The sequence below is a fragment of the Lutra lutra genome, chromosome 18 (assembly GCF_902655055.1).
Source record: "Lutra lutra chromosome 18, mLutLut1.2, whole genome shotgun sequence".
NCBI classification, from domain to species: Eukaryota; Metazoa; Chordata; class Mammalia; order Carnivora; family Mustelidae; genus Lutra; species Lutra lutra.
Window position 1 is genome coordinate 33,428,549 of NC_062295.1, and position 27,892 is coordinate 33,456,440.

A 27,892-nucleotide genomic window follows, 5' to 3' on the forward strand; every position below is an offset into this window, starting at 1 on the left:
GGTGGCTCAGTGGGTTAAGCGTCTGCCTTTGGCTCAGGTCATGATTCCAGGTTCCTGGGATGAGTTCCCTGCAGGGCTCCCTGCTCAGTGGGGGGCCTGCTTCTCTCTCTGCCTCTCTCTCTCCCTGTCTCTCCTGAATAAGTAAAATCTTTAAAGGAAAAAAAAAATTTTTAAATGATCGAGCAGTGAGTTTTTCTTCTGTTTTCCAGTTCTACGAATTTTAGCACATGTGTACAGATTCACGGAACCCCTGCAGAACGGCCCAGCTTTTCCAGAACGGCTGTACCATTTTCTATTCCCATCAGCAACGGTTTCTTGGTACACGGGGAGGGATAATTTTATATGGCAGTGTGACTGGGCTAAGGGATGCCCAGAGAGCTGGTAAGACATTGTTCCTGGGTGCATGTGTGAGCCAGTGTGAGCAGGCATCAGCTTCTGGGCTGAGGGCCTCAACAGAACAAAAAAGCAGAGAACAGGTGCACTGCCTCTCTCCCTTTCTTCCCTCCCTCCATCTCATCCATCCTCCGCCCTCTGGCATCGGGGTTGTCCTGGCTTCTCAGGCCTTCAGACTCTGGGAGTTACACCGGCCCTTTGGACTCAGACTGAATTACACCATGAGCCTTCCTGGTTCTAGAGCTTGTAAGTGGGATATCATGGCGCAGGAGCTAATTCCCATGATAAGTCCCCTCTTCTGTATCACTCTATATCCTATCGTTTCTGCTTTTCTGGAGAACCCTAACTACTGACACCCAAAGCATAAGGAATCAAAAGATAAATGGACAAACTGGACACCACCAAAATTAAAAACTTCTGGCTTCAAAGGACACCATTAAGAAAGTCAAAGGAGGGGCGCCTGGGTGGCTCAGTGAGTTAAGCCTCTGCCTTTGGCTCAGGGCATGATCTCAAGGTCCCGGGATCGAGCCCCGCATCAGGCTCTCTGCTCAGCAGGGAGCCTGCTTCCCCCCCTACCCCACAGACTTGTGATCTCTGTCAAATAAATAAATAAAATCTTTTTTTAAAAAGTCAAAGGAGAACCTATAGAATGGTAGAAAATTTTTGTAAATCAGGCATATCTGAGAAGGCTTACACCTAAACCATATCCTACAACTCAATAATAAAAACCCAACCAATTAAAAGATAGGCAAAGGGTCTGAATAGACATTTCTCAAAAAAAAAAGAACCCAAATGGGGGTCACCTGGGTGGCTAGGTAGGTTAAGCAGCTGCCCTTGGCTCAGCTCAGGATCTCAGGGTTCTGGGATCTAGCCCTGCGTCGGGCTCCCCACTCAGAAAGGAGTCTGCTTCTTCCTCTCCATCTGCCGCTTGCCCGCACACACGTGGGGCTCTCTTTCGTATAAATAAAATCCAGGGGGAAAAAAAGATACACAAATGGACTATAAGCAAGAGGAAAGATGCTCACCATCGCTAGCCGTCAGAGAGATGCAAATCAAACCAGAATGAGGGCACTTCGTGCCCAAGTAGAACTGCTATAATAAGGATAGTGGCAGGGGCCGTGGAGGATACAGAAAAATCAGAAGCCTGTAACTGCTGGTGGGCATGTAACATGGGACAACCACTTGGGAAGAGTGTCTGGCATTCTCTCAAAAGGTTACATAAAGCATGTGACCCAGAAATTCCTATCCTGAGTCTATATACCCAAGAGAAATGAAAACACACATCCGGACAAAAACCAGTACATGACGTTCATCGCACATCATTCTTAATGGCCCAAACGTGGCAACAGCCCCAAATGCCCCCCAGCGGAGGAGAGAATGCACAGACTGGCAAATGCATACAATGGAGGGTTGTTCAGCCGTTAACAAGGATGAAGTGTAGATTCACGTGGCAACGCACACGAATGAAGCTTGACATCGTCATGAGAAGCCAAAGAAGCCAGGCACAGCAGGCCTCCTATTGTGCCATGGCGGTCCCATTCACGGGAGATGTCCAGAATAGACAAATCCAGAGAGACAGACAGTGGATGGGTAGTTGCCAGGGGCTGAGGGAATTGGGGGGGCGGGCGGGAGTGACAGCCAAAGTGTATGGAGTCTCTTTTTGGGGTGATGAAAATGTTCTCAAATGGATTCTGGTGATCCTGGAGAGCTCTGAATACTAAAAACCACTGAACTGTACACTTCCAATGGGTAAACTGTGCAGTGAATGGATGGTAATACAGTGGGTATTTAAAAACACAAGCACAGTGGCTCAGTGGGTTAAGTGCCTTCAGCTCGGGTCATGATCCTGGGGTCCTGGGGTGGAGCCCCGTTTCTCCCTCTGCCTGCTGCTCCCCCTGCTTGTGCTTGATGTCAAATAAATAAATAAATCTTTAAAAAAATAATAAAAATAAAAGTAAATAAACACACACACACACAAATAAACCCAAGCCAGCAAGCAATTAAGGGAGCCTAAGGCACACAGAGCCTTTGCCGAGGAGCCTCAGTGGAGCAGCGGGGATCCACACTGAGGTGAACCCTGGCCCCTGAATGTCTACACAGGCTGCTTTTCTTTCTTTTTTTTTAAAGATTTTATTTATTTGAGAGAGCGAGCCTGAGCAGGGAGAGGAGCAGAAGGAGATAATCTCACGCAGACTCCACGCCGAGGGTAGAGCCCAGTGCAGGACGCTGAGATGATGAGCCGAGCCAAAATCAAAAGCTGGTGGCTTAAGCCGAGAGTCCCCGGGGTGCCCCTCCTGCTGCTGCTCAGGAGAGACTGCTTATGAGGGTCAGACGCGGCTTGACATGAAAAGATTCATGCCATCAGGTACTCTTGTGTGTACTAAAGGCAGCCAAATTTTCCTTTTTTTTTTTTAAGGCAGCCAGATTTTCTGTCAGGATTTTAAGTGGATTAAGGATCCACGATTTTGTAGAAGAGCCCCTCACATCTGATGTTCTGACCTTCAGAACGCAGAGCCCTTCCTAGATCGCAGTGCCCTCGTCCTGGAAGGTGGCCAGCACGTTCCTCCTCACGTTGCTGGGGAGAGTGATAAGGAGATGAAGCCGGGGCTGGGGGCTCCAAACGCCTTTGTGCCTCACGGCACCATTTACTGTGCCTCTGGGGGGCTCCCCGCTGTCCCTCCTTCCTTCCTTCTTTCCTGAGGAAAGGGAATAGAGATGGGGACAAGATAGTAACTACTATCACAGAATTGTGATTAGGATTGAATTAAGTGACATATAAAGTACTTAGAACAATGCCTGACACATAGTAAGTGCTCAATGGATGTTGTCTCTTCCTACTTTTTTTTTTTTTAAAGATTTATTTATTTTAGAGATGGGGGAGGGGCCCAGGGAGAGGAAGAGAGAATCCTGGCAGACGTCCCACTGAGCATGGAGCCCTTCAGGGGGCTTACTCTAATGATCCTGAGATCATGATCTGACCTGAAATCAAGAGTCCGTCACTCAACCAACTAAGCCACCTAGGTGCCCTTATTTTCACTTTCTTAATGTATTTTTTTTTCATTTTTAAGATTTTATTTTTATTTTTTTGACAGAGATCACAAGTAGGCGGGGGGGGGGGGGGGGGGGGAAGCAGGCTCCCAGGACCCTGGGATCATGACCTGAGCCGAAGGCAGAGGTTTAACCCACTGAGCCACCCAGGCACCCCAATATTTACTATTTTCTGATTAAGAAAACAATGCTTATTTGTGGTAGGAAAGTGTGAAAATGTAGGGGAAAACACCACAGTGAGTGAGTCAGATACATGAACCAACAACGAGTAAGCACAAAATACACAACAAGATGCAGAGGTGGCTCATGGGAAATGAACTTGAGGGGTGGAGGGTGTGGGGAGGGATGGGCACAATTCCTGGAAAAGCTCCACAGAAAAGGTGAAGCTCTCGAGGTTTGCAAAGGTGCACAGGGGTGCAAAGGGATTTGTTAGGTGGACAAGGAGGGGTGGGCCTTCACTATATGACTCTGGAATTCGAATTTTATTCTTTAAGGGAGAAGCCACTGAAGGAGTGACAAGATGGGTGCAGTGCTCTGGGGAGATGGAGAGCAAATAAAGAGAACAATCCATGAGGAAACTATTTATATAACCCTGGGGAGAAGAAATAAGGGCCTGTACTCTAGGCTTAGCAGCAATGGAAGCAAGAACACCAGAGGTTGTAGAATCGTAAGGGACAAGGCAAGGAGATCGCCTGGGTGAGGCTCTCTCCACACACGCCTCCCCACCTCACACGGGAGCCGTCCGGGCCAGGGGTGCAGCCTCCCGCCAACTAGAGCAACGCAGGGTCTTCCATTCTCTGAGCTCACGGTCATGTCTCATCTGGCAAGTTCAATGGTTTACTCGTCTGTAAGATGGGGTACCTCACACAGGGTTGTGAGGATTACATGATTTAACATCGGAAAACCACTTGGAAGAGGGCCAGGCAGGGGACATGCCATGTGTTGGCTACTATTGCTACCACCACTTGGAAATCCCACCTCCCCCAGAACCTCAACTCTGATGAAACCCTCCCCTGCGACAATAATCTCTTTCCACTCCAGGCCCTCCGTGCCTGCCCAGGACTTGACGCCGGTCAGCTGCAGGATGACAGTAACCAAAGAAAATTCGGGCCGTCTGACCCGGAGTTTACAGCAATTCTGAGAGGGGGCAGTTTATGGGAAAGATGTATCTGGTTTGAAACACCTGAACCTGAAACTTTTGGAGGTCCAAGTACGAATGCCCAGCAGTCTGCCAGAGACCCAAGGCTGGAATCTGGGAGAGGTTAGGAGCACAGGGACAGATTTAAAACTTATTTGTAAGAGTTGAGACCACAGGAGTAAGTGGTTCCAAGAGTAACAGTAAAGGAAGAGACAAACGGGTATCATAACCCAGCATTAAGAAATACTCAGGGAATAAAAAAAAAGAAAAAAAAATACTCAGGGACTGAGAAAATCATGATGGGAAACAGGAATAAACAGGAAAACCAGATGAATAAAATGCTATGGCAGCTTCAAAGAGATGTAAAAAAATAAATACAATTTTCATACAACGGTTGAGATCATTCCCAGGTCTCACAGAGATGCTCTGAAGGAGCCGGAGGTAGGAGTGGGGAGGGAACCAGCGTGCGGGCAGAGAAGTGGCTGGTCCCTCGTCTACGCTAACTATTCATGGCCTAACAGCTTGACCTGTGCGGGGGGGGTCTTTCCCAGACCTCCACAATCTCAATCTCCATGGGAGTGGCCATGCTCAGCACCCCATCCCCCACAAACGGTCCTGCCCAGAGCCTCTTCTCCTCTAAAACACACAATGTTTTACAAGACCTTGCTCATCTCCTTCCAGAAATATTCTCTGTTCCATTACTGGTTCTTCCTTTTCAGTGGATGTTTCTAGGCTCTAACCTCAGAAATTAGCTGACAGGTCTGATTTGGGGATTCAGAAACCTGCATGACTCACAAGCAGCCCTAGTGATTGTAAATAGGGATAGTCCATGGCCGAATCTCAAAGAAGAGCCAAAAGAGTGAGGAGTTTCATTACAGCTTTAAGAAATCAAAAACAGGGACGCCTGGGTGGCTCAGTTGGTTAAGCGGCTGCCTTCGGCTCAGGTCATGATCCCAGCATCCTGGGATCGAGTCCCACATTAGGCTCCTTGCTCGGCAGGGAACCTGCTTCTCCCTCTGTCTCTGCCTGCCTCTCTGCCTACTTGTGATCTCTCTCTCTCTCTCTCTGACAAATAAATAAATAAAATCTTAAAAAAAAAAAAAAAAAGAAAGAAATCAAAAACATATTGGGAGGTCGATCACAATATATGCTCCAAGATCTTCAGACCACAGTTCCAGACAGTTCCCCAACTTCTCCGTTCCAGACAGTTCCCCAACTTCTCCGTAACACTTTCCTCTCCGCCATCTCCATGAATGACTTCCTCTCGCCCACAGCTGGAACAAGAAATCTACCTATGCCCCCTGCGACCCAAAACCCAAGTACACGCTGGTCGGGGCCCCCCCAACCCAGTAACACCTTTCTAGTTTGGGTTGCTGGTCCTAAGTATCGTACCACACAGAATGACAGGCTACACACGAAATCCGACGTGTGGGTACGAGGTGGGAGCAAATGTGTGCGTGACTGAGTCTGTGGCAGTATCTGGAGGAATAGGACAGGAGTCTTGACAGCCAGAGGTCGTATGTGTGTGAAAGAAAAACAGTTGTAAAAAAAAAAAAAATCTTAAGAGTAAATTTTAAAGATTCCAGTTATACTCACGATTTCCTATTTTAATTCAAATATATTTGGCTCCTGCACAAAAACACACTCAATCTCTCCTTCTAAAAAACTATTCCGTTTAATAGTGCACTTCATTTATGCTACAGGATGAGCAGGATTGGAAAAACAGAACGAAAGATCATCCCTTCAGCTGGGCACACTCGGGAGCTCCAGCCTAACCCAGCAAGGAGCTTGACGGCCAGGTCAGGCCAGAGACTCCCCTTCTCTGGGTTTTGCGCTTCCTTTGCTGCTGAAGTCAGAGATGGGGTCACGGGAGGTCCGGCTGCTGGGGCCAGATGTCATAGGTCATAGGTGACAGAGGGCAGGGCAAGCTGGCTGAGTGAGCTCCTTAAAAGCATTCTAGTCTTAGCAACTGGGGGTTTGGATTAAATCACTTTTCAGCACAGGAGCGGGGAGAGGAACAGGGAGAGAGGAGAACAGAAGCAGGCCAACGCTTAATGCTTTCAATCCTCTCCCTGTGAGACTTTCTTCATCAGATGGATTTCCCAATCAGACCCATCACAGTAGAGAAGGGCAAGGAGCTCTCCAACAAAATCGCCTCACTGCTCTTGGAAACGGGCCTGCTGCTCCAAGAGCCCCCCAAAATACAGTTATCACAGAAAACCTCACGGAACCCCCCCAATAAAATAACAAATCCCTCAGCACCAAATTTCCATTAATTGACGAAATCATGGAACAAAAAAAAGTAACAACAAATAGCAAAGGTTCCTTACCAGAACCTAAAGCTGGATTAGGGACAGTGGCTTTGAAATACAGCCTCTGTGTCCCCTTGTTAGCAAACAGCAGGACCCGCGACATTCTTTCCACTGCCTTCGGTGCCGACTACACGGACTCCAACCAGAGGAGTCCTTGGAGTTTTCTTCCTATTGTGCTTCCACTCCCCACCTTGGAAGGAAAGGCTCCTCTGGTGTGAGAGAAACGGGCTAGTGCAAACTCCCTTCCAAAATGGAAGGTGACCGGTCCCAGAGCTTCCCTGGCGTGCCCCGCACTCAACCTGCCGCTCGCCTCTGGGTGTCACTCCTGGGGGAAAGTGACAGGTAGCTCGTCACGAGGGTGTGCCGGGATGATCTCCCCCATCTGCCCCGTTCTCTAAAGCGAAAGGTTTGAGCCGGAAGGGACACGTTCTAAGATGGTCATACTTATGTAGTAAGGCAGGAGCTCGTCAGAATCAGAGGCAGTGAGGAAAACAGGTGCGCGGCTCTCTCTCAGGTAGACTCTTCGATATTGAGCTCGGCAGCGACTCTGAGAGAACTTTTGCTCATTCCCATTACATTCAAAGGCTTCTCTCCAGTGTGAATTCTCTGATGGCGGACCAGAGCTGAGCTGTATCGAAAGGCTTTCCCACACTCACTACATTCGTAGGGATTCTCCCCCGTGTGGATTCTTTGATGCTGAATAAGGCCTGAACTGTAGGTAAACTTTCCTCCGCATTCCATACATTCATAGGGCTTCTCTCCAGTGTGGATTCTCTGGTGCTGATAGAGGTGCGAGCTCTGGCTGAAGGCCTTCCCGCACTCGTTACATTCATAGGGCTTCTCTCCAGTGTGGATTCTCTGGTGATGGATGAGGGTAGAGCTCCTACTGAAGGCCTTCCCACATTCATTACAGGCGTACGGTTTCTCTCCAGTGTGGATTCTCTGGTGATGAGTAAGGGTAGAGCTCCAGCTAAAGGTCTTCCCACATTCGCTACATTCGTAGGGCTTCTCCCCCGTGTGGATCCTTCGATGGAGGATGAGGGCAGAGCTGCAGCTGAAGGTCTTCCCACAATCGTTACATTCGTACGGCTTCTCTCCGGTGTGGATTCTCTGATGCTGAATGAGATGTGAGCTCTGGCTGAAGGCCTTCCCACACTCGCTACATTCATAGGGTTTCTCCCCAGTGTGGATTCTCTGATGCTGAATGAGGTCTGAAGTTCGATTAAAGCTCTTGCTACATTCATCGCACTTATGGGGTCTATCTCCCACAGGAAGTCTCTGATGCGAAATAAGGTTAGAACTCACAGCGAGGCTGTTCCCAAAATCATTGTATTTCTCACTTCTCTCTCCCACAGGAGTTAGCTTTTCCTCATCCGTCACTTGACCGAAATCTTCTATCTTCCTGGTCAGTCTTTCTCCAGAGGAGCTCCCCAGTTGCCTCTTAAGACCGACTTCTTGGTCATAGGCTTCTTCGAATTTAAGACCCTGAGAAATATCCTTTTGGAATCTTCCCAACAGCACCCCATGTGATCCTGTATCTTCGGAAATTTCTTGATCGTGCTCAGTTCTGGTCTCACCATCTGGCACAATACAAAATACAAACATCACTTGGTCCTTGCGAAAGAAAGGATCGAGACCAGCGGGCAGGATAATGACGACAAGGGTGTTTACAGGGCTAAAAGCACACGCCTCTCATCTGCGTGCAGACCTGCCCGGGCTGGGGCCAGCTGAGCACACAGAGAGATCAGCATCGAGGAAATCAGGAAGGAGAAAGGCAAGAAGCAAAATCAAAGTGGAAAGAGCTGGAAGCATAGAGAAGGCTGGAGATGGGAGGAGAGGAAGACAGACCCGGTAGGGGTAGGAACCAGAAACAGAAGAGAACGGACATGCTGTTTAACGAAGTGGCAAACTCCTCACTGAGGTCAGATGCTGGAAATGCAAATGGGGAGACGGTGGCTTCCAGAAGATAGGGGAGAAGAAACATAAGCAAGCGAGCGCGGAGGGGTGATAGGAAATAGTCACGGAGCAGGAAGAAGCGACAGAGGGGAGGCCACAGAGACTGCCACAGCCCCAGGTGAAAAGAACCATATCCAGCAGGCCACACACTCCAAACCCATGGAAACAGGCAAAAGACAGAGCTCAGTCTGCCTCTGGGCCCGAGGCCTCAAAGGCTGGGCTAAGATGTGAGGATCCATAAACTGTCTTCTTGTCGGACTTCCTTATTTTCACTGCTTTAGGGTTTTCAAAGGGAGCTCTGAGCAGAGAGGATGATGAAAAGGGTCTAGACAGTTAGCATTTTGAGTCTGTCAATATCTGAAGAAGTAAAGACAGGGCAATGGGCGTCAGAGAACAGAAAAAAGCTGTTTCTCTCGCACCTGAACAGGCGCCCCTGGGGACCCTGTTGCTCTCAGCTCCCTTCAAACCCAGCACCCCCAGCTCTTCCTCCCAGGGCAGCCCAAAGATTGTGTCAAAATTCAGAAATGGAAATCCTCCCCATGGGACAAGTCCTGCTCATACCAAGTGGTCCCAGAGCTGGGTTCTGCACCCTGGATGTCGGGGGCCAGCATGGAAACGGGCAGGCGGTCTCCAGTGGGAGTGATGGAGACCCCCTGGACTGCCCAGACAATGTTCTCGCTGCGGTGCGTGACGGACAAGGAATTATCAGTCCACAGACTAAGGTTAAAGACGCCAGCTGCTCCCTGAAACAAGGGGAGAAACTTCTCCAGGAGCCGCAGCCGCACTGGTTCTGAACAGAGCAACAGATTCCTCGAGGTGGTACAACGGAGAAGGGAAGGAGGAGTTCCAGAATGCGCACGTGGGCACAGAGCGGCACCACACGTGTTCAGGGATCCTGAGATGCTCATCTTTTGGAAAAGGCTCTGAATTATTATACATGAAGAAATTACATGGCCAAAAAGGCAGCAGATTTGGAGCTGGAAGACCAGGGCTCGAGTCCTGCTACTCGCTAGCACCACCCGTGCAGCACAAGGGACCTCTGACTTCTCTTTCCTCACCAAGAACACAAGCAGAACACTAGTGACCTCCATTACTGTGTTACTGGGAGGTTTCCACAAGACAATGTACAGGAAAGCTCTTTACAAACTGCCAATTACTCTACAAGCAGGAGTTACTATTAGTATTGTCGTCAGAATTTTCTGAGACTACGTCAATCCTCAGCTGATCATTTTGTGACTCAAGTGTCCCTAGCCCACAAGGAAACAAAGAAATGCCAAGGGAGTTTGACCGAGAAAGCGTTAACTCCTTACCCAGCGAGAACACATTCCCGTAATTCTCCAGCATCACATCCCTATAGAGGTCCCTCTGAGCAGGCTCCAAACGCTTCCACTCCTTCCGGATGAAGTACACAGCGACGTCCTCAAACGTCACCAACTCCTGAAACAACACGGTCTTGCATGCAATTTCAGGGTAAGGGACGGACCAGCAGCACCAAAAATGATTGGGGATGAGGATGAATCATGAGTATCTAAGAGGGAGGGGAAAGCAGGTTACGGCAGAGGAAGAGGGGTCCGTTATTCAGCCGAAAGGACCATGTTCCTGATGGAGGGAATCACGGTTTGGGACACGGAGTGGATGTCACGGCACAAATGTTTCCACAAAGACGGAAGGAAAAGAAGGATAAAGGGAACCACAGCTCACCTGGGACTTGGCCTTTAGGAGTGCAGCTGCCAACATCTCATCCCCCAGGCTGTCCTTGTTGGAAAATGCAGGAACTTTCGAGGAAGGAAGAGCTGAAGGGCGAGAAAAGGGTCCACGAGTGAACCCATCTGCTCTGTGGCCTCCCAACCCACAGAGACGTCACAGGGTCCTAGGACAACCCAGGACCCACTCCCTTGGGAGGTGAGGTGTCCAAAGCTCTGTGGATCCTGCTCTCATCTAACCCAGGTCCCTTCCTTTCTGTCCGGTCACTGCACTCTCCCAGAAACCGGCCCAGTACACCCGCTAGTGAGAAGCACCTTCTGTCCTTTCTCCCAAGCTTGGCCAGCAACACAGACAATCCTGCTCACGTCCCTTCCACCCCTCTCCGCATCTCTGAACTCGAACTTGTGCACAAAGGTCTCTTAGACCAGAGGAAACCAGCAGCCTCACCCAACCCCAACTGAACACCACCATGCCCATTCTTCTTTCTCTTTACCCCCAGGTCAAATCTAAACACTTACAAATGTTTCCTGTTTCTGGGCTTGATCACATCCCTTCTTCTATAATTCTTAAATTAACATACTTGTCCCTGAGAGACTCTAAGCCCCTAGAGACACAAGACTGTGTATAATCGACGGGACAAAGAGATCCTTAAATGCTTTCTCCTGATTAGTATACCCTTTCGATGGCAATTGGCTCCAAAGTCAATGGCACAGGCCACGACAGGAGAATATGAATGCTCATTTCATCCTCATGCCTGTGACCTACAAAGTGATTTCCCGAGAGCCTCCGGTAAGTGCCTGCTCCTAGAGAACACAAAGTAGGACTACGGGTCAGTTGCTGCCACGCGCCTGGAATTCTGTGACTGCGTCACGGTTTTCTTAATCCTGCACGAGGTCCCAACGGCCCTTCACAAATGCCTCCGCTGTAAAGTCCACCGAGCCATACATCCGTTGTTGGCCTCAGTCAGCTTTCCCACTAAGCTGTAAGCTGGGAAGGACTGTGTCTTAGCCACACCTGGATTCCAGGGGTTAGCATGGCTCCTAGTGAGCAAGACGGGCAGCGTGACTGCTGAATGGCTGAATACAAGAATAAATGAATCTGTTTCTTACCACTCTCAAGCAGGGCCTGCGGTTCCTGAGATACACAATCAGCCTGAGTTTCCATGAGTAGAGCTAGAAGTTCTGGGTCTCTGGTCTATTGTCTGCAGACTCAGCAGGAAGCACTGCAGAAGCAGAGTCCAAGGTTCAATGATAAAAAAATAAAATTAAAAAAACAAAAAAAAAACAAAAAAAACCACCTCCCCGGAGCTAGCACTTCAGTTGGTACCCAAGATTAGCAAGAGGAATCACAGCAACCAGGACAGTCTTCCAGATCCTGGTGAGGACTGCCCTTGCTCCCTTTGGTGAGACTCCATGAGTACCACAGAAAGGGCCCCAGTTCCTGAACAATATTCCACCTTTGGCTCCCACAACATACCCAGTGATATTTATAACAACAAGAAAACATGGAACACGGGTGACAATGACACTAACAGAGTGAAATACTAAGCAACAACTGAAATTTGAAAAAAAAAAAAAAAAAAACAGGATAAAGTGTAAAAGTGTGTACACATAGATTTTGCAAAATGTGTATGTACTGTATAAACTTTTTTTTCTTAAGATTTTATTTACTTATTTATTTATTTGAGAGGGAGAGAGAGAGAGAGAGAGAGAGAGGAGTGGTCAGCGGGAGAAGCACACTCCCTCCTGAGCAAAGGAGCCTGACGTGGGACTGGATCTTGGGACTCCAGGATCACGACCTGAGCCAAAGACAGTCGCCCAACCAACTGAGCCACCCAGGTGCCCTGTACTGTATAAACTGTTAAGAATGTTTGTGGTAGCGGCGCCTGGGTGGCTCAGTGGGTTAAGGCCTCTGCCTTCGGCCCAGGTCATGATCCCAGGATCCTGGGATCAAGCCCCGCATCGGGCTCTCTGCTCAGCGGGGAGCCTACTTCTCCCTCTCTCTCTGCCTACTTGTGATCTCTCTGTGTCAAATAAATAAGTAGTATCTTTTAAAAAAATTATTTATTTTTAAGTAAATGTGGGATCCTGAGATCAGACCTGAGATCAAGAGTCAGAGGCTTAACCGATTGAGACACCCAGGTGCTTCTGTTGACAGATTTTTTTTAAAAAACCCCATAAACAGTAGAGCCAACAGAAAAAAAAATTTACTTTATTAGGTTATTAGCTATTGTATTACACTGACGGGGTACTACACTTTGAGGAAAAGGGGTCATAAAACAGCACCCAAATAAAAAAAAAGAGATCAGTGAAACTTTCCATGAGCTCTCCGTCTCTCATTTAAAAAACCCTGGGGAGGGCGCCTGGGTGGCTCAGTGGACTGGACCTCTGCCTTAGGCTCAGATCATGATATCAGGGTCCTGGGATCCAGCCCTGCATCGGGCTCCCTGCTCAGCAGGAGCCTGCTTCACACTTCCCCACCCCTCTGTCCCTACCCTTCTCTGCCTGCCTCTCTGCCTACTTGTGATCTCTGTCAAATAAATAAATAAAATCTTTAAATAAATAAATAACCCTGGAGATATAAGAGCTGACACCCAGTACTAGGGCAAATAGCTCCAATCTATTAATTAGAGAAATGCTTTCTGCCCTTTCTAAGACAGCTGTCTGCATCCAGTCTCAGCCAAAGGCAGGATGTTACTGGGGGATAGGGCCCCTCTGTGGGCCTCACTGCAGTGTCACTGCAGGGAGCCGGGAGCAGCGGGCCTTCTTTCTATCTCCCTTTTCTCTAATACATTTCCTTGGATCGGAATATAAATCCCTGACACAGGGACCAACACTTTAAAAAAACAAACACACATAAGATTACTTATTGGGGCGCCTGGGTGGCTCAGTGGTTAAAGCCTCTGCCTTCGGCTCAGGTCATGATCCCAGGGTCCTGGGATCGAGCCCCGCATCGGGCTCTCTGCTCAGCGGGGAGCCTGCTTCCCCCCCCCCCCCTCTCTGCCTGCCTCTCCAACTACTTGTGATTTCTTTCTCTGTCAAATAAATAAAATCTTAAAAAAAAATTACTTATTACTCCATTTTTATCCCTGCTGATGTCCCCATCCCCCAGATGCTATGACAATCAAGAGAGGTCTGTTCTCTGTGGCTCTACTGAATAAAACAGAATGTGTGAGTATCTAGACAAAGGTTTGGATCTCAGGTAGAAGATTCTACTCCACACTTGAATGCCGTGACAAGAATCAACAGGCCAAGAACAGACGAAGCAGCCACCAGAGCTTTCTTACACTTGGGCAAGAGAAAAGAAAATAAAGCCCTGGATTTTGTCTACCTCCCTCTTTATTTATTTGCTCATGTAACAAACCACTGTTGAGTGTCACTACATCGCAAGGCACGATTGAAAGGAACGTGAACCATATCTGCTTTATCATTACAGACAGCTGCATTCACATAAAAGCATAAAAAGGGGAGGGGCCCTGAGAGTCAAGAGTTCACAGACCTCTAGTGTTTGGGCAACAAGGGGGTACAGAATGCCCACCGATGCCTTTACACAGAGAAAGGCACTGAATGAGGCGTGAGCCAGGCCCAGGGGCAATCAAGGTGCCACGAGCGCCCTCCTCCCGGGGTCCCTTCCACTCTGCCTCAGAGCCAGCCATCTTTTGTTCCTATCAACCAACTTGACGATTTCCGGGACTGTGTATAAGCAGACACCTCCAACAAATCAGCTCTTCATCCAAACTCTCTTTAGAAAGGAAACTCAGAGGCTCTGAGTCCAGAGGGAAAAAGCAAGCCTCCCTCCTCACAGCTGGGTTACCCAAAGCTGGAACTCAAAGGCATATTGTTAAGAACAAGTCCCCAGTGTCTGCATCAGCACACAATGTTTCTCATAGAAAAATCTCCATTGTGCCCCCACAGCTTCAGGTCCAGGCAGTGCCCTACCCCGCCCCGCTGCCAACGCCTCTCCCTAGAGCTGCTCCTGGGGACTCACAAAGATGACCTGGCAGTAAGAACAAGTCATGAATAGCTTTACCTGCTGGAATCTTTCCTTCCTTCTTTGGAGTTAGGTCCTAGAAGACCAGAGTAGCAATTATCGGGGATTTGGAAGCCTCTGTGCAAGTTCCTGGGATTCTAACTTAAGTTAATGCCAGTGCTGTATGATTAAGGCGGGAAAAGGAATTAAAAATATTCATGTAAACTTCATTTCTACTCAAATACAAGAAAAAGAAGAGAACATCCATTAATCACATTAAGACACAACTGGTTGTCTGTGTTGCACCCCTGGAGAGCTCAAAGGCCACTGAAGGTTCTCCAGGTTAATCTCACCCAAGTGAAAGGAATGCCTTCTCACGTTCTCAATGTTCTGACACCTAACTTGCGAGAAACTCTCAACTTCAGGACAGAGTCTGGTCTGTTGATGTAAAGCTTCACCACCAGAAAGGTTTTGGGTTGGTAAAGTGAAAATCTATCCCCTCCACCTTGCAGAGGCCCCGCACCCTGCCGTCAGAAGCTTCAAGAGTAGAATTTTCTTCTCCCACACAACCGTTCCTCAAACGCCTGTAAACCACATGATGCCCACTGTCCATACGCTTCTCTTCTTGGGGATAAGTACCTTTAGCTCCTCTCATTATTCCATATATTTCGAGTTCATCACCCTGCCTAGCCTCGCCTGGAGCTTACGAATGCCATTCAGAGCAGAAACATCCGTCTGCGTTCAATCCCACGTCAGGGATCTAACACAATTGAAAGCGGGAGCCAGACACGGCTATATCATTCCCCGTAAGGAACTCGATTTACTGAGCGCCAGCGGGATTATTCCCGGGATCTAAGTTTGCACCGCCACCCCCCCCCCACCCCCGCATTCCAGACCTAGTTCTAACTGCGAACACTTCGTGGAACTCCTACTCAGATCTCAGAGCCGGCGAAGTAGAGACTTCTCCTGCCACTGGCGCGAATAACTGTGTTAACACCAATTAAAAGCGTCTGGGAGAATTACCAAGTTAGGGGAGCTGTCATCAGCTGTTCTAAAGAGAAGGGCCCGTTTGCAGCCGTACTGGAACTTTTATGGGCTCGAGCTGGGCTGTCACAAGCCCAGAACCGGAGCCCCTTTCCTCCCCTCCTGGCAGGGCCCCGTTTGGCGGAGGGAGGTCCCCGGGGAAGCGGAGTCGGGGACCGGCTGCGGGGGAGGGAGCGGCGCCTCCCGGCACCCTGCTACGGGCGGGCCTGGGGACCCCGCGGGCGCGGCGCGGACACCACCCCTTTCCCTGGCGGCCACAGCCTCCGTCTCACCGCGAGCCCCTGGGGCCGCCGGACTCACCCTGGGGGCAGGGACGGGAGATTTGGGGGGCCGGACACAGACCAGGCCCCGTTGGACCCTGTCACAGACCCACACACCGGGACAGAACAAAGAACGGAAGTTCTCTCTATTTCGCTTCCGGGTCGGACCTTTTCACTACCCATCCCATCCCCGCAGCCCCCACGCCCACTTGTTCTCTCTAGGAACTCTGGAGGAGTTCGCCTCTCGGTGATTCGCCAACTCCCGGCCGAGGCCGCGCGGCTCCCGCGCTGACGCCAACGCCCGCCCTGGAGCTCCCACCCGCCGCCGCGCCCCCTGATGGCCGGGCGGGGCGAAGCGCCGCGCCCCTCGGCCTCGGGGCGCAAGTTCGGGCGCCGCAGACCCGAGGCGGCGGGGGCGGCGTGGGTATCCCGCGTGTCGGCGAGGGCGGAGGAAAACGCATCTTGCCAGAGCGGCCGGGGTGCCGAGCCGACGCGCAGCAAACAGGAAGACTTCCGAAGTTTTCATCACTAGAAAAAATTCACCTTTATTTGAAATGTCCAAATAAACCGAGTTTTGTGTTTGTTTCATGTAAAAATGCCCCCTTTAAAATCCGAAGAGAATGTTCCAGCCCATCAGAGGGTTCCCGTGAGGGCAAAACCTGTACAAGCGATGAGAGAGAAAACTCGGGGAAACTGGCAAGAGGTCCCCCCCCCCCCCCCCGGAGCTAAATGTGTGAAATGCTTGGGGGCGGGAGGGGAAGGCTTCGTGGTTTGTGGTTTGCTCACTTTTTTTTTTTTTTTAAGATTTTTAGGGAAATTTATTTTATTTGACAGAGATTACAGGTAGTAGGCAGAGACGCAGGCAGGCAGAGGGGGAAGCAGGCTCCCTGCCAAGCAGAGAGCCTGATGCTGCGGGGCTCGATCCCAGAATCCTGGGATCATGACTTGAGCCAAAGGCAGAGGCTTTAACCCACTAAACCACCCAGGTTTGCTCACTTTTATGCCCTCACAGGAGTAATCCCGTAAGTGTTGGAATCAAATCCCTCCAGGTCAGGTACAGAATGAAATCTTGTGCTATTCTGACTAACGAGGGCGCTCCTGGCGCCCCTTCTGGCCCTGCCTCCCATTTATTCCCAGTTTGCACTGTATCCCGTATTTATGGCGCCCACAGTTCCCTGTGCGAATGCAGCAGCCCTCACTCTCCCGGGAGGGCAGTCTAAGCACAGTAATTTAAGTGACCAATTCCGGCAAAATATGGAAACTGCTAGGAAAGGAGACTTTCCAGAGGTACTGCAGGCGGGGGGGGGGGGGGGGGGGGGGGGAGGAAGGGGACCTACAGGCAGAGGGAATAGCCAGGACAAAGGCCTGGAGGCAGGACAGAGCAATGCACAATCACTAGTAACACTTGAGGGGTGGCCTGAGATGGGTGGGGGCCTGCAGTCCTCCCAAGCCATAGTGAGAATTTGAGCAAATGCTTGCCATAATCAAGCCACTCAGTAAACTCCATACCCAACTCCACCCCACCAAAACACCACACACACACACACACACACACACACACACACACACACACACTCTCTCTCTCTCTCTCTCTCCCCCTACCCCCCCCCCCGCCCCACCCTGGTTTTGTATTTGTTTTTAAACTCTCCTCAATTTCTTTTTCTTCCACTTCTACCTCCAGGACAAGAAGAACAGAGATGAGGAAGGAGGCAGTGGAGTGGCAAGGAGAACAGGGTGGAAACGGTCTCCTCAAAGTGGGATTGTTTGTTCTGTAAAAGGTCCCCTAATGACAATCCAAAAGGAACAGCTCTGACTCCCAGCTCGTTCCGTGCTATCAACTCTCTCACTCTGGGGCTGAGAAGTCAATTTGTAGCTCATGGTTGCTGTTTGCTCCAGAGCCCAGCCAGCTGTGTAATTCCCAGTAAGTTCTCGAAGGCCATGCTCTGAATGGCCTTATTCTTCAGAGTGTCGTAAGTCACCTAGGGGAGGCTCAAGGCAATCCACCAAGGTGGGAAAGGGAGTGTTTGAACTTCTGTAAAGCTTTTATCTAAAAAAAAAAAAAAAGGAAAAAAGGAAAAAATAAGAGTAAAAAAGTAAGCCTACGAAAAGTCAATAGAAGGGAGGGCACTGGTGTCCTCACTGGGGTCTTGTGTCTGAATATAGCCGTCTTCAACAAGGATATGACCAAACTGGCAGGTAGGGATGGGGGATGGAGAACACAAATATTCTCAGAGTGTCTGTGTAGACACTAGTTTTGAGAGAATCAATTGCCAGAACCTTATATTTTCTATCTGTACACCTTTAAAATTGCTCCCTTGGCCAGAGTGCCCTCCTTCACAGCCATCTTCCCTCCTGATGAAGTTGGTCCAGTTTCCCACCCCCAAAGCTGGCTTCTTAGACTACATATATGACAATCAACCTCAGCTCAGAGAGAGAGCACAAGCAGGGGAAGCAGCAGGCAGAGTTAGAGGGGGACTCCCAGTTGAGCAAGGAGCCCGAGGCAGGACTCGATCCCAGGACCCTGGGGTCATCACCAGAACCAAAGCCAAATGCTTAGCTGACTGAGCCACCCAGGTGTCCAATATGAGCTCATTTCAGATTGGTCCCAGTGTCATTTCAATATAATAATAATTTTGAAATAAATAAAAAATAAATAAATTTGAAAGCCTTTTGGCACAACAAAATCCCCAGGTTCACTTTTTTTGCCCCCTAAATATAAAATTAGCTATTTCTCTGAGGAACACTGGTGCCACATAGTAGGGGTGGGTGGGAATATATACATATTGGGGTTCACGTTATTTCTGGGCAACTGCTCTTGGACAGAAATAAAAAAAAGGTATCTTACTCTAAAGAAATGAGTTAATATTGATACTGCCAATCCATTTTTTTAAAGACTATTTATTTATTCGACAGAGAGAGAGACAGACAGATGTCACAAGTAGGCAGAGAGGCAGGCAGAGAGAAGGGGAAGCAGGCTGTCTGCTGAGCAGAGAGCCCGATGTGGGGCTTGATCCCAGGACCCTGAGATCATGACCTGAGCCGAAGGCAGAGGCTTAACCCACTGAGCCATCCAGGTGCCCTGAGATGTTTTCTTTTTTTAAAGATTTCATTTATTTGAGAGAGTGAGAGAGTACGAGGGGGGTGGGAGGGGGGTGAAGAGCAGAGGGAGACGCAGAAGCAGACTCCATGCTAAGCAGGAAACCCAATGTGGGGGTTCGATCCCAGGGCCCTGGGATCATGACTTGTCCTGAAGGCAGACACCCAACCAACTGAACCACCCAGGTACCCCCTAAAATGAGATCTTTTCTATTAGCTTAGAATAAATTTAAAGCTTACATGTCTTTAATAAGTTATATATTTTTAAGGTGTGTAACATGGTACATTTTGTTGTGTATTTTACAATTTAAAAGGTTGAAAAAAATGAAATGTGAACATATATTAGCTCTGATATTACTACAAATGTAGTAATAAGAGTGAAAATTGGTTTATTCATCTAGAATCATATTTTTGAATCGTATACTTGGACTATATGTAAGTCATGGTAGACAGACTGGACGGGGTGAAATTAAGCCATTACATAGAAATGTGCAAACAGCTATGTGTTATTTCCCATCTCAAGCTAGATCAGACACTTCTGTCTCCTAGCAGCAGGCAATCTCCATCAGAGAGAATTCTGGAGGTGGTCTGCAAGGAAAGGGCCACTGCCCTGATTTCCAGGCTAGCACTAAGGGGCTATTCTAGAATTTATAGTCACAGTGTATTTCCTGGGATGCACAAGGCTGCCACCTCATCCACAAATATACATTTTACTGGTGTGAGTCCCCTCAGTTCATCAGATTTTACCACATTTGGGGAGACATACGGTTGGAAGCACTGCTGTTCCCAGGTGCCAGGGACGGGACTGCAAGATACGCGACACCCAGTGAAAAATTTGAATTTCAGATAAACACGGAATCATCTTTTTAGTGTAAGTATGACCCCAATATTATGTAGAATCCAAATGTAAGTCTTGTGCATTTGCCTGCGTGTGTGTAAAGATGCATATTTGGGTGATATGGGGGGGGGCGTGGCTCACAGCATCTTCAGACCGACAGCCTCAAAGCCCCTGGGGACAGTTTCTTCCCATCTACCAGGGGTTCTCAGCCATTCTCCCGGAGCCAAGGAGGCACTGCCTCCTAACCACAGCTGGGCACTGGGATGGGATCAGAGCTCAGGTATACCAGTTGCTCCCATTTGTTGTGTTGTTCTGTAAAGGTCCCCAGATTCGAGTACTAGTTGCCTACAGAAGCCACCAGCTCAACAGTGCACCCACTCTTGGTTTCGTCCTCCCCTCCTTTCCTGCTCCTTCACACCTGGCTTCCTGGAATCATCTCCCTAAATAAACTGTCTGCCCTTAAGCCCTTGTCACGGGCTGTTTTAGGGGAAATCCAACCTGTTAACAGTCGGTACTGGAAGTGGCCCTAGAAACGGCACCCTCAGGATGGGATTCCGGCAACAGGTCACTCACTGGTCAGATGGTTAGTAAGCGGAGCCTGTAACGAGCATGGTAGTGATGGCTCCTGGCACGCTCTACCATGGGCATTAGGAAGGTTCCCACCAGTTACGGCAGGGGATGAGATTCAGGTAGAAGAGGAAGCATTAGCTTCTGTAGTAGTCCTAGAACTTGAAACATTACTGGCATAGTGGCAATTACGAGGACTCCAGTTTCTCTCTCAAGCTTTGAAGAAAGAAAATTATAGGCTTAGTTCAGCCAACTATCATTTCAGGGCATGTTGTGAAAGCCCTAGTCGCCCACAGGAGGGATTACAGAGATCCCCATCTTCTGTAGCAAGAGCAGACGGGCCTGAACACCAGCTCACGGCCGACTGCGAGGGTGGAAGAAATGCAGAGACAGCTAAACGCCAAGTCTTGTCAGGTCATTTATCCCCAAACTCTGGGCCCCAACTGGGAGAGACTGGGATCCTGATGCATGGGACATCTGAGGAGGTGTGCTCGAGTACCTCAAGCCCCAAATTCTCCAGAACCCTCCGGCCCAACAAATGCATCTCGTCCCCTCCTTGCTGTAGATTAGACTCTTCTTGGAGACCACGCAAAGATCTCACCTGACTCCAGGCAGGGGACAGACAGGATGGACTTAAAGGAATCATGCTGGATCGTACTGAGGTGTGGGGTTTAGAAGGAAACTTCAGAGTCGGATTTTCAGACTGTGGAAGAGGCATATACAATCAAAACGCACACGAGGCTGACAAATGTCCTCCCTGATGAAAACAATGTGTTTGGCATACAGAAAAAAATAAAATAAAATAAAGCACAACGTAGACCAAGATGCAGCTGCTCTACCCCAATTTCCTGATCCGTACCTTCATGAGCACGAAAAGTTCTAATTACCCCAAATCCAAATTGCCCCGAAGCTAAAACCAGTAGGAATAGTTTCCTCTTGAGAACAGTGTTCAGTAACCAACACACCATGTAACAGTCTGGAGGCCCGTTTACAAGATGTTATAAGTTTATTCTGAATCAGATTAAATTGCGTTCCATGTGGCTCGATTCTTTACAAATCCTATTTCTTGAATATATGTTAAAATGATTAAACAGTTTCAGTGTTTCTTCCTTAATTATACGGGATATACTCAGTTTTAACTATACAAGAAGCAGTGCCGGCCTGGCTGATGGGACCCAAAGCGTGTGAGAGGACCGCGCTCCGCTGCCCACCAGCATCCTTCCCACGGTGCCACCACTGAGCACCCTCTCCTCCGGCACCCCTTGATGTCGAGTGAAACAAAATCTACGACTAGAGTTTTTATCGCAATTACTGGGCTTCTCCCTAGCATCCAAGGGCTAAAGTTTAATAAAAACAAACGCCACCGAGAGAGCTCTACTTGACAGTTAAAGCCCTTCTCCCTCTCCCGTGTGGACTCGCTGATGTTTGGAAAGATTGGACTTACTACAGAAGGTTTTTCCACAGTGATTACACCAGTAGGGCTTCTCCCCGGTATGGATTCTATGGTGTTTATTAAAATTTGAGCTGTGGTTGAAGGCTTTCCCACACTCCTTACATTTGTATGGCTTCTCTCCGGTGTGGAGCCTCTGGTGAGAGCTGAGACCTGCGTGCTGACTAAAGCTCTTTCCACACTCGTTACACTGGTAAGGTTTCTCCCCAGTGTGGATCCGATAGTGTCGGATGAGGCTGCCTTTCCCACTGAAAGCTTTTCCGCAATCTTTACACTGATAAGGCGCCTCTTCCGTGTGCATTCGCTGATGTTTAAGGAGGTCTGAGCTCTGACCAAAGGCTTTCCCACACTTACAGTCATAGGGCCGGTCCACCAAGTGTGTTCTGTAATGGAGGGTGAGGTTTGAGCTGTGGCTGAAAGCCTTCCCACATTTGGTGCACACATAGGGCTTTTCCCCAGTGTGCGTTCTCCGGTGCTTGGTAAGATTTGAGCTATTACTAAAGGCTTTTCCGCATTCGGCACAGATGTAACGCCTCTCTCCTGGGGCAGGTTTAGTGGGAATCAATTCTCTGCCTTTCTTGGAACCTTTGTCTAGAAGAGGAGTTTTTGTTCCTCTTTCCTTTTCAAGGTTTGCCCACTGCCTTTCTAACCTGGCCTCACATTTACTGGCAACGGCCATGGGAGTAACCTCCCTTTTGGGCTCCTGAGACTCTTCAGAACTTTTCTGCTGATCTATGGAGTCCTCATTCTGGGTGTTCGAGTTACGATCTAAAACAAGAAGCAGAGTAAGAGCAGGTCAGTTGTTTTATATTCCGAGAAGGAACTTGGAGGAGAAACAGAAACGTCAGCTGACGTTGGGAGCAAGTTACTGCTTGGTGGCAGGTCACAACATGACACTGACACAGGTCACCACCAGACCTAGCTTGCAGTCCGAGGCTTTCACACCAGCCCGCCGCCCAGCAGCAGCTATGACGGTATGACGAGCACACAGCTTTCTCTGCAGGGAGAAGAGCTTCACATAAAGAGGCTAGGAGGGCCACACCAAGCCTCCTGGGACAGGAGCAAAGGAGCTGGGTGATGGTCAAGCACAAACAACAAGTAAGAAACATTGCCGAACGGTCCGAGTTGATTGAGGAAAATAAACGCTAATTAAGGGAGAGGAGGCCAGTGGCAAACTCATGAGATCCACGTGCTCACAGAAGTGGAATATAAAAGCAACAAAAGAGGACATTCAGTCCGTGTAGACCAGGCTAGTCCCAGATCGTCTTTACACCAAAGTGCTCACGTCCCAGGAGGGTCTGATTGCCAGCATGCACCCTACAGCGGCTCTGTCTCATGCTTCTTTCGGTTCTAAAGTTAATACTGCTAAAACCAGACTGAAGCCAACCATCTTTTTCAGAGCACTACACGAGGCCGCCACACTTTCAGGTGCACACGCACGGAAAAGGGGAGTAAGAGAAATCCACACTGAACCAGGGGCCCCCCTGAGACCTGCTGGCCCCCCAGGAGTACAGAAGTCTCTGTCAACATAGTACTTTCCTCCTAGCCCCTTCCCTGGTCCCTGGAGCTCTCTCTCCACTCTACCATCTCTTTGTCCTGGCCACCGGCAGCGACAGATACATGTCCCTTTCGCTCTGGGTGATGAGCAGTCGCCTGGCTGCATGTACAGACTTTCCTTCAAGCTGCTGTGTACTACGTGTGGGAAATAAGTAGCTCAATAAATAAGCAAAATATTTTAAATAACCTTACGAGGCAGAAGCTGAAAAGAATTTACCTGGGGCCATTTCTGCACAATCCCATGCTGATTTTAACAGCTTCTTCGTTCAGTCATAAACAAATGAACAAGCATCATCTATCACTGTTCCTTCAACCCGTTACACCTCTGGGAACAGTGCCCCCCAACTTTTTTTACAGCTTTTCTTTGACACAGACAGAGAGAGCACAAGCAAGGGGAGCAGCAGACAGAGGGAGAAGCAGTCTCCCCACCGAGCAAGGAGCCCGATGTGGGACCTGATCCCAGGACCCTGGGATCATGACCCGATCGGAAGGCAGACGCTTAAACTGACTGAGCCATCCAGGTGCCCCAAACAGTCCTGCTTTTAAACTTACTCTGACCAACCCTTTTAAGAGTACGTCCTGTCCCCACGCTGACTCTATGCGTGAGACGCACTTGGGAGGAAGGGCACTCAGGCACTAGTCCTGCCTAGGCACCAGACCAGGCAAGTCAGTCTAGGGGCACTGCCTCACAACCAGGAATTAGAATTATTCTGTTTCTTCCACCACAAAGGCGTGGGGCACCAAGCACACAGCATGACAGACAGTCCCTACCTTGACTCTTTCTCAGCTCTGGAGTGAGATCCTCCTCTTCCCCAGTCTCCTGGATGTACAAGGGCTCCCAACCCTCGCTTTTGTGACTGGTCTCCGCAGACTGGGGCTGTGTGCTGCTTGGAAATGTTGCTGTTCCTGAGGAGGACCTCTTCTCCCACACCTGTTGCTGTTCGTTTGGAGGAGGTGAGACCTAGAGACAACCAGGAACGGTGGGGTTTGTGCACAGCTCATCTCAGAACTACAGGTGATCCCTGAACACGAGTCTGAACTATACAGGCCCACTTATACATGTATTTTTTTTTTTATACATACAGTACAGTAAATGTATTTACTCTTCTTACGGTTTTCTTAATGTTTTCCTTTCTCTAGCTTACTTTATTATAAGAACATGGCATATAACACACATAACGTACAAAATAAGTGCTAAGTGGCTATGTATGTTATCGGTCAAGCTTCCAGTCAACAGGAGGCCATTTAGAAGTTAAGCTTTGGGGGAATCAAAAGTTAAACCGGGATTTTCAAATGAACGTGTGCTGGAGGGTGGGGAGAGGTTAACAACCCTAACCCCTGTGTTGTTCAAGGGTCCACTGCAGAATGAAAGCAAGCCCCAGGAGAGCTAAAGTACAACCGCTTGGAAATAGAAAGCAAACACGTCCACAGTTAAAGATCAATACTGGACGGGAGAAGGGAAGCAGGAGGAAACGGGATCTAAGTCAGCAGAAACTTCTATTCAGTTCCTCCCACTGGACAGATAAATCCAGTCCTGCCCAGAGCGCTCCATTCCCAGCCTCCCAGCACGTGAGGTCTACCCAGTCTACCTGCTGTGCTGGCTCGTCCAGTTCCTGCTCCAGATCCTCTAGGAGAGTGACGGCCTCTTCGGCGCTCTCTGGGCAGTGCTCCTGCACCCAGGCCTGGAGCTCCTGGGGCAGGATGGTCAGGAACTGCTCCAGCACCAGCAGTTCCAGGATCTGCTCCTTGGTGTGGATCTCGGGCCTCAGCCACTCGCAGCACAGCACCCGGAGCTGGCTCAGGGCCTCCCGGGGGCCAGGTGTGTCATGGTAGCCAAACTGCCGGAAGCGTTGGCGGAACACCTCCAGGCTAGGAAGGCTCTGCCTTTCCTCTTCGTCCTCATCTTTAACCACCAGAGGCCCCCTCTCCCGTGGAGGCCGAGGGCCCCGAACTGCAGCCATGCCCAAAACCTTGGTCATCACACCGATTCCAGAAACAGCCTCACTACAGGTGGGACTCTGTGGAGCAGGAGTATCGGTTCCTTTGGGTTTCTGGTTCTTTAGGGCTACACGTTAAACCTAAGAAAATATTTACCATAAATTACAAAAAGGAGAAAAAAAAAAGGATGCTTTTTAGGTCTTGACATCCACACTTTTGGCAGAAAAAATTGTGGAAATTATGGCCACTATAAAACTATCACAAAAATTACGGTTCAGGGGCGCCCGGGTGGCTCAGCTCTTAAGCAGCTGCCTTCAGCTCGGGTCATGATTCCGGGGCCCTGGGATCAAGCCCTGCATCAGGCTCCCTGCTCAGCGGGAAGCCTGCTTCTCTCTCTCTCTCACTCCCCCTGCTTGTGTTCGCCCTCTGTGTCTCTCTCTGTCAAATAAATAAATGAAATCTTAAAAAAAAAATTACGGTTCAAACTCATTCGGGAGTCAGCTCAGGATATCCTACTTAATCTTACTTTGTCTCTACTCTAATAAAAAGTGCACAATGTTGTAATTTAAAAATTATTTTAAATTAACTTTGCTCCAAAAACTGTTTCAGAATCTTACAACTCCGGGGCACCTGGGTGGCTCAGTGGGTTGAAGCCTCTGCCTTCGGCTCAGGTCATGATCCCAGGGTCCTGGGATTAAGCCCCCATCAGGCTCCCTACTCGGTGGGAAGCCTGCTTCCCCCTCTCCCACTCCCCCTGCTTGTGTTCCCTCTCTCGCTGTGTCTCTGTCAAATAAATAAATAAAATCTTTAAAAAAAAAAGAATCTTAAAATTCCTGAGATTTCAAAAGAACATCGAAAGGCCAAATGCAGCCTTTCTAAACCCAAAACTTTGAGCTTCAATACTAGAAATTTGCTAGCCAAGGCTGCATGGCTGGCTCAGTCAGTAGAGCATGCGACTCTGGATCTCAGGGTTGTGAGTTCAAGCCCCACATCAAACCTCCTACTTTACAAAAAAAAAAAACGAAAGCTAGTCAAATGATGGGGCTAGTCAGCATAACCAGGAATCATGCTAGAAGGCTGGAATTAACTAGAATATTTTAAAATAATTGAATAGGGACGCCTGGGTGGCTCAGTGGGTTAAGACTCTGCCTTCAGCTCAGGTCATGATCCCAGAGTCCTGGGATCGAGCCCTGCATTGGGCTCTCTGCTCAGCAGGGAGCCTGCTTCCTCCTCTCTCTCTGCCTGCCTCTCTGCCTACTTGTGATCTCTGTCAAATAAATAAATAAAATCTTTAAAAAATAATAATAATTGAGTATAAGTAATGATGTAATTTTTAAAAATCTGTTTGTTTCAAAGATCCCATTTATTTATTTGAGAGAGAGACTGCGAGCATGTGGGAGGCAGGGGGAGACAAGCAGACTCTGCACTGAGCTTGGAGCCCTACAAAGGCTGACCCCATGACCCTGACATCATAAATTGAGCCGAAACCAAGAGTCTGGTGCTTAAGTGACTGACTGAGCCACCCAGGTGCCCCAATGATGTAATTTTGAGCTTCACTTGACCCACTTTTAGGTAGGGCACATGCAAGTTTTTTTTTTTTTTTAATTTTTTTTTAAAGATTTTATTTATTTATTTGAGAGAGAGAGTATGAGAAGGGGGAGGGTCAGAGGGAGAAGCAGACTCCCCGCCAAGCAGGGAGCCCGATGCGGGACTTGATCCCAGGACTCCAGGACCATGACCTGAGCCGAAGGCAGCCGCCCAACCAACTGAGCCACCCAGGCGCCCACATGCAAGTTTTTAAATGTCCTTTACCTTTAGGTTTCACAGAAGGACAAGTGGAATGACAGAGATTAGACTAACAGTAACCTGTACTCTTACAGTAACCTATTTACTTTGATGATATATATATTGCTGAGAAGAAACTGAAAAAAAAAATTAAACACAGTAGATTATACAAATACAAAATGCTCAAAAGTATTTTTCTTTTAAATATTAAATATTTTAGGGGCGCCTGGGTGGCTCAGTGGGTTAAAGCCTCCACCTTCGGCTCAGGTCATGATCTCAGGGTCCTGGGATCAAGCCCCAAATCGGGCTCTCTGCTAGGCAGGGAGTCTGCTTCCTCCTCTCTCTCCGCCTGCCTCTCTGCCTACTTGTGATCTCTGTCAAATAAATAAATAAAATCTTTAAAAAAACCCAAAAACCTATGTGGGTTTTTGTTATGCGAACCAAGGAGGCACAAATGGCTTACAGAAGATGAGGAAATAAGATGAGGAAACAGGAATCACAGATAATCTAAATCTAAAGCATTTAAAAACTTGAGTATGAAAAAAAAATAAAAATGCAAATAAAAACCTGAGTATGCTCATGGCTCATATGCACATCGTTTTCTACAGATCTGGATTGTATCACTTGGATATCAAGTCTCACATATGGCCCCATAATCACAGCAAAGGAAAAAGGATAAGATGCGAATAGTGATATTGCTGGGTTATAGATGACTTCAGGTTTTATTTTTTTTATATGTATTTATTTTTAAGATTTTATTTATTTGAGACACACAGAAAGAGAATGTGCGGGGAGGGGGTGAGAGCAGAGGGAGAGGAAGAAGCAGACTCCCCACTG

The 27,892-nt window shown here is 48.6% G+C and overlaps 1 protein-coding gene across 1 annotated transcript in view; it reads right to left on the reverse strand.

The window, feature by feature from the left end:
* Positions 1-6,235: 6,235 nt before the first annotated feature.
* LOC125090453 (uncharacterized) overlaps positions 6,236-27,892 on the reverse strand; it is a 28,846-nt gene continuing 7,189 nt past the window's right edge. The window contains exons 2-10 of the mRNA XM_047713125.1: positions 24,922-25,410; positions 24,104-24,293; positions 21,713-22,543; positions 16,034-16,285; positions 15,865-15,922; positions 11,661-11,740; positions 10,549-10,640; positions 10,158-10,284; positions 6,236-8,471 (exon numbers count right to left, since the gene is read on the reverse strand). Of these exons, the coding sequence (XP_047569081.1) occupies positions 7,402-8,471; positions 10,158-10,284; positions 10,549-10,640; positions 11,661-11,740; positions 15,865-15,922; positions 16,034-16,285; positions 21,713-22,543; positions 24,104-24,293; positions 24,922-25,311 (3,090 nt within the window). The 5' untranslated portion in view covers positions 25,312-25,410 and the 3' untranslated portion in view covers positions 6,236-7,401. The remainder of the gene's footprint in view (positions 8,472-10,157; positions 10,285-10,548; positions 10,641-11,660; positions 11,741-15,864; positions 15,923-16,033; positions 16,286-21,712; positions 22,544-24,103; positions 24,294-24,921; positions 25,411-27,892) is intronic.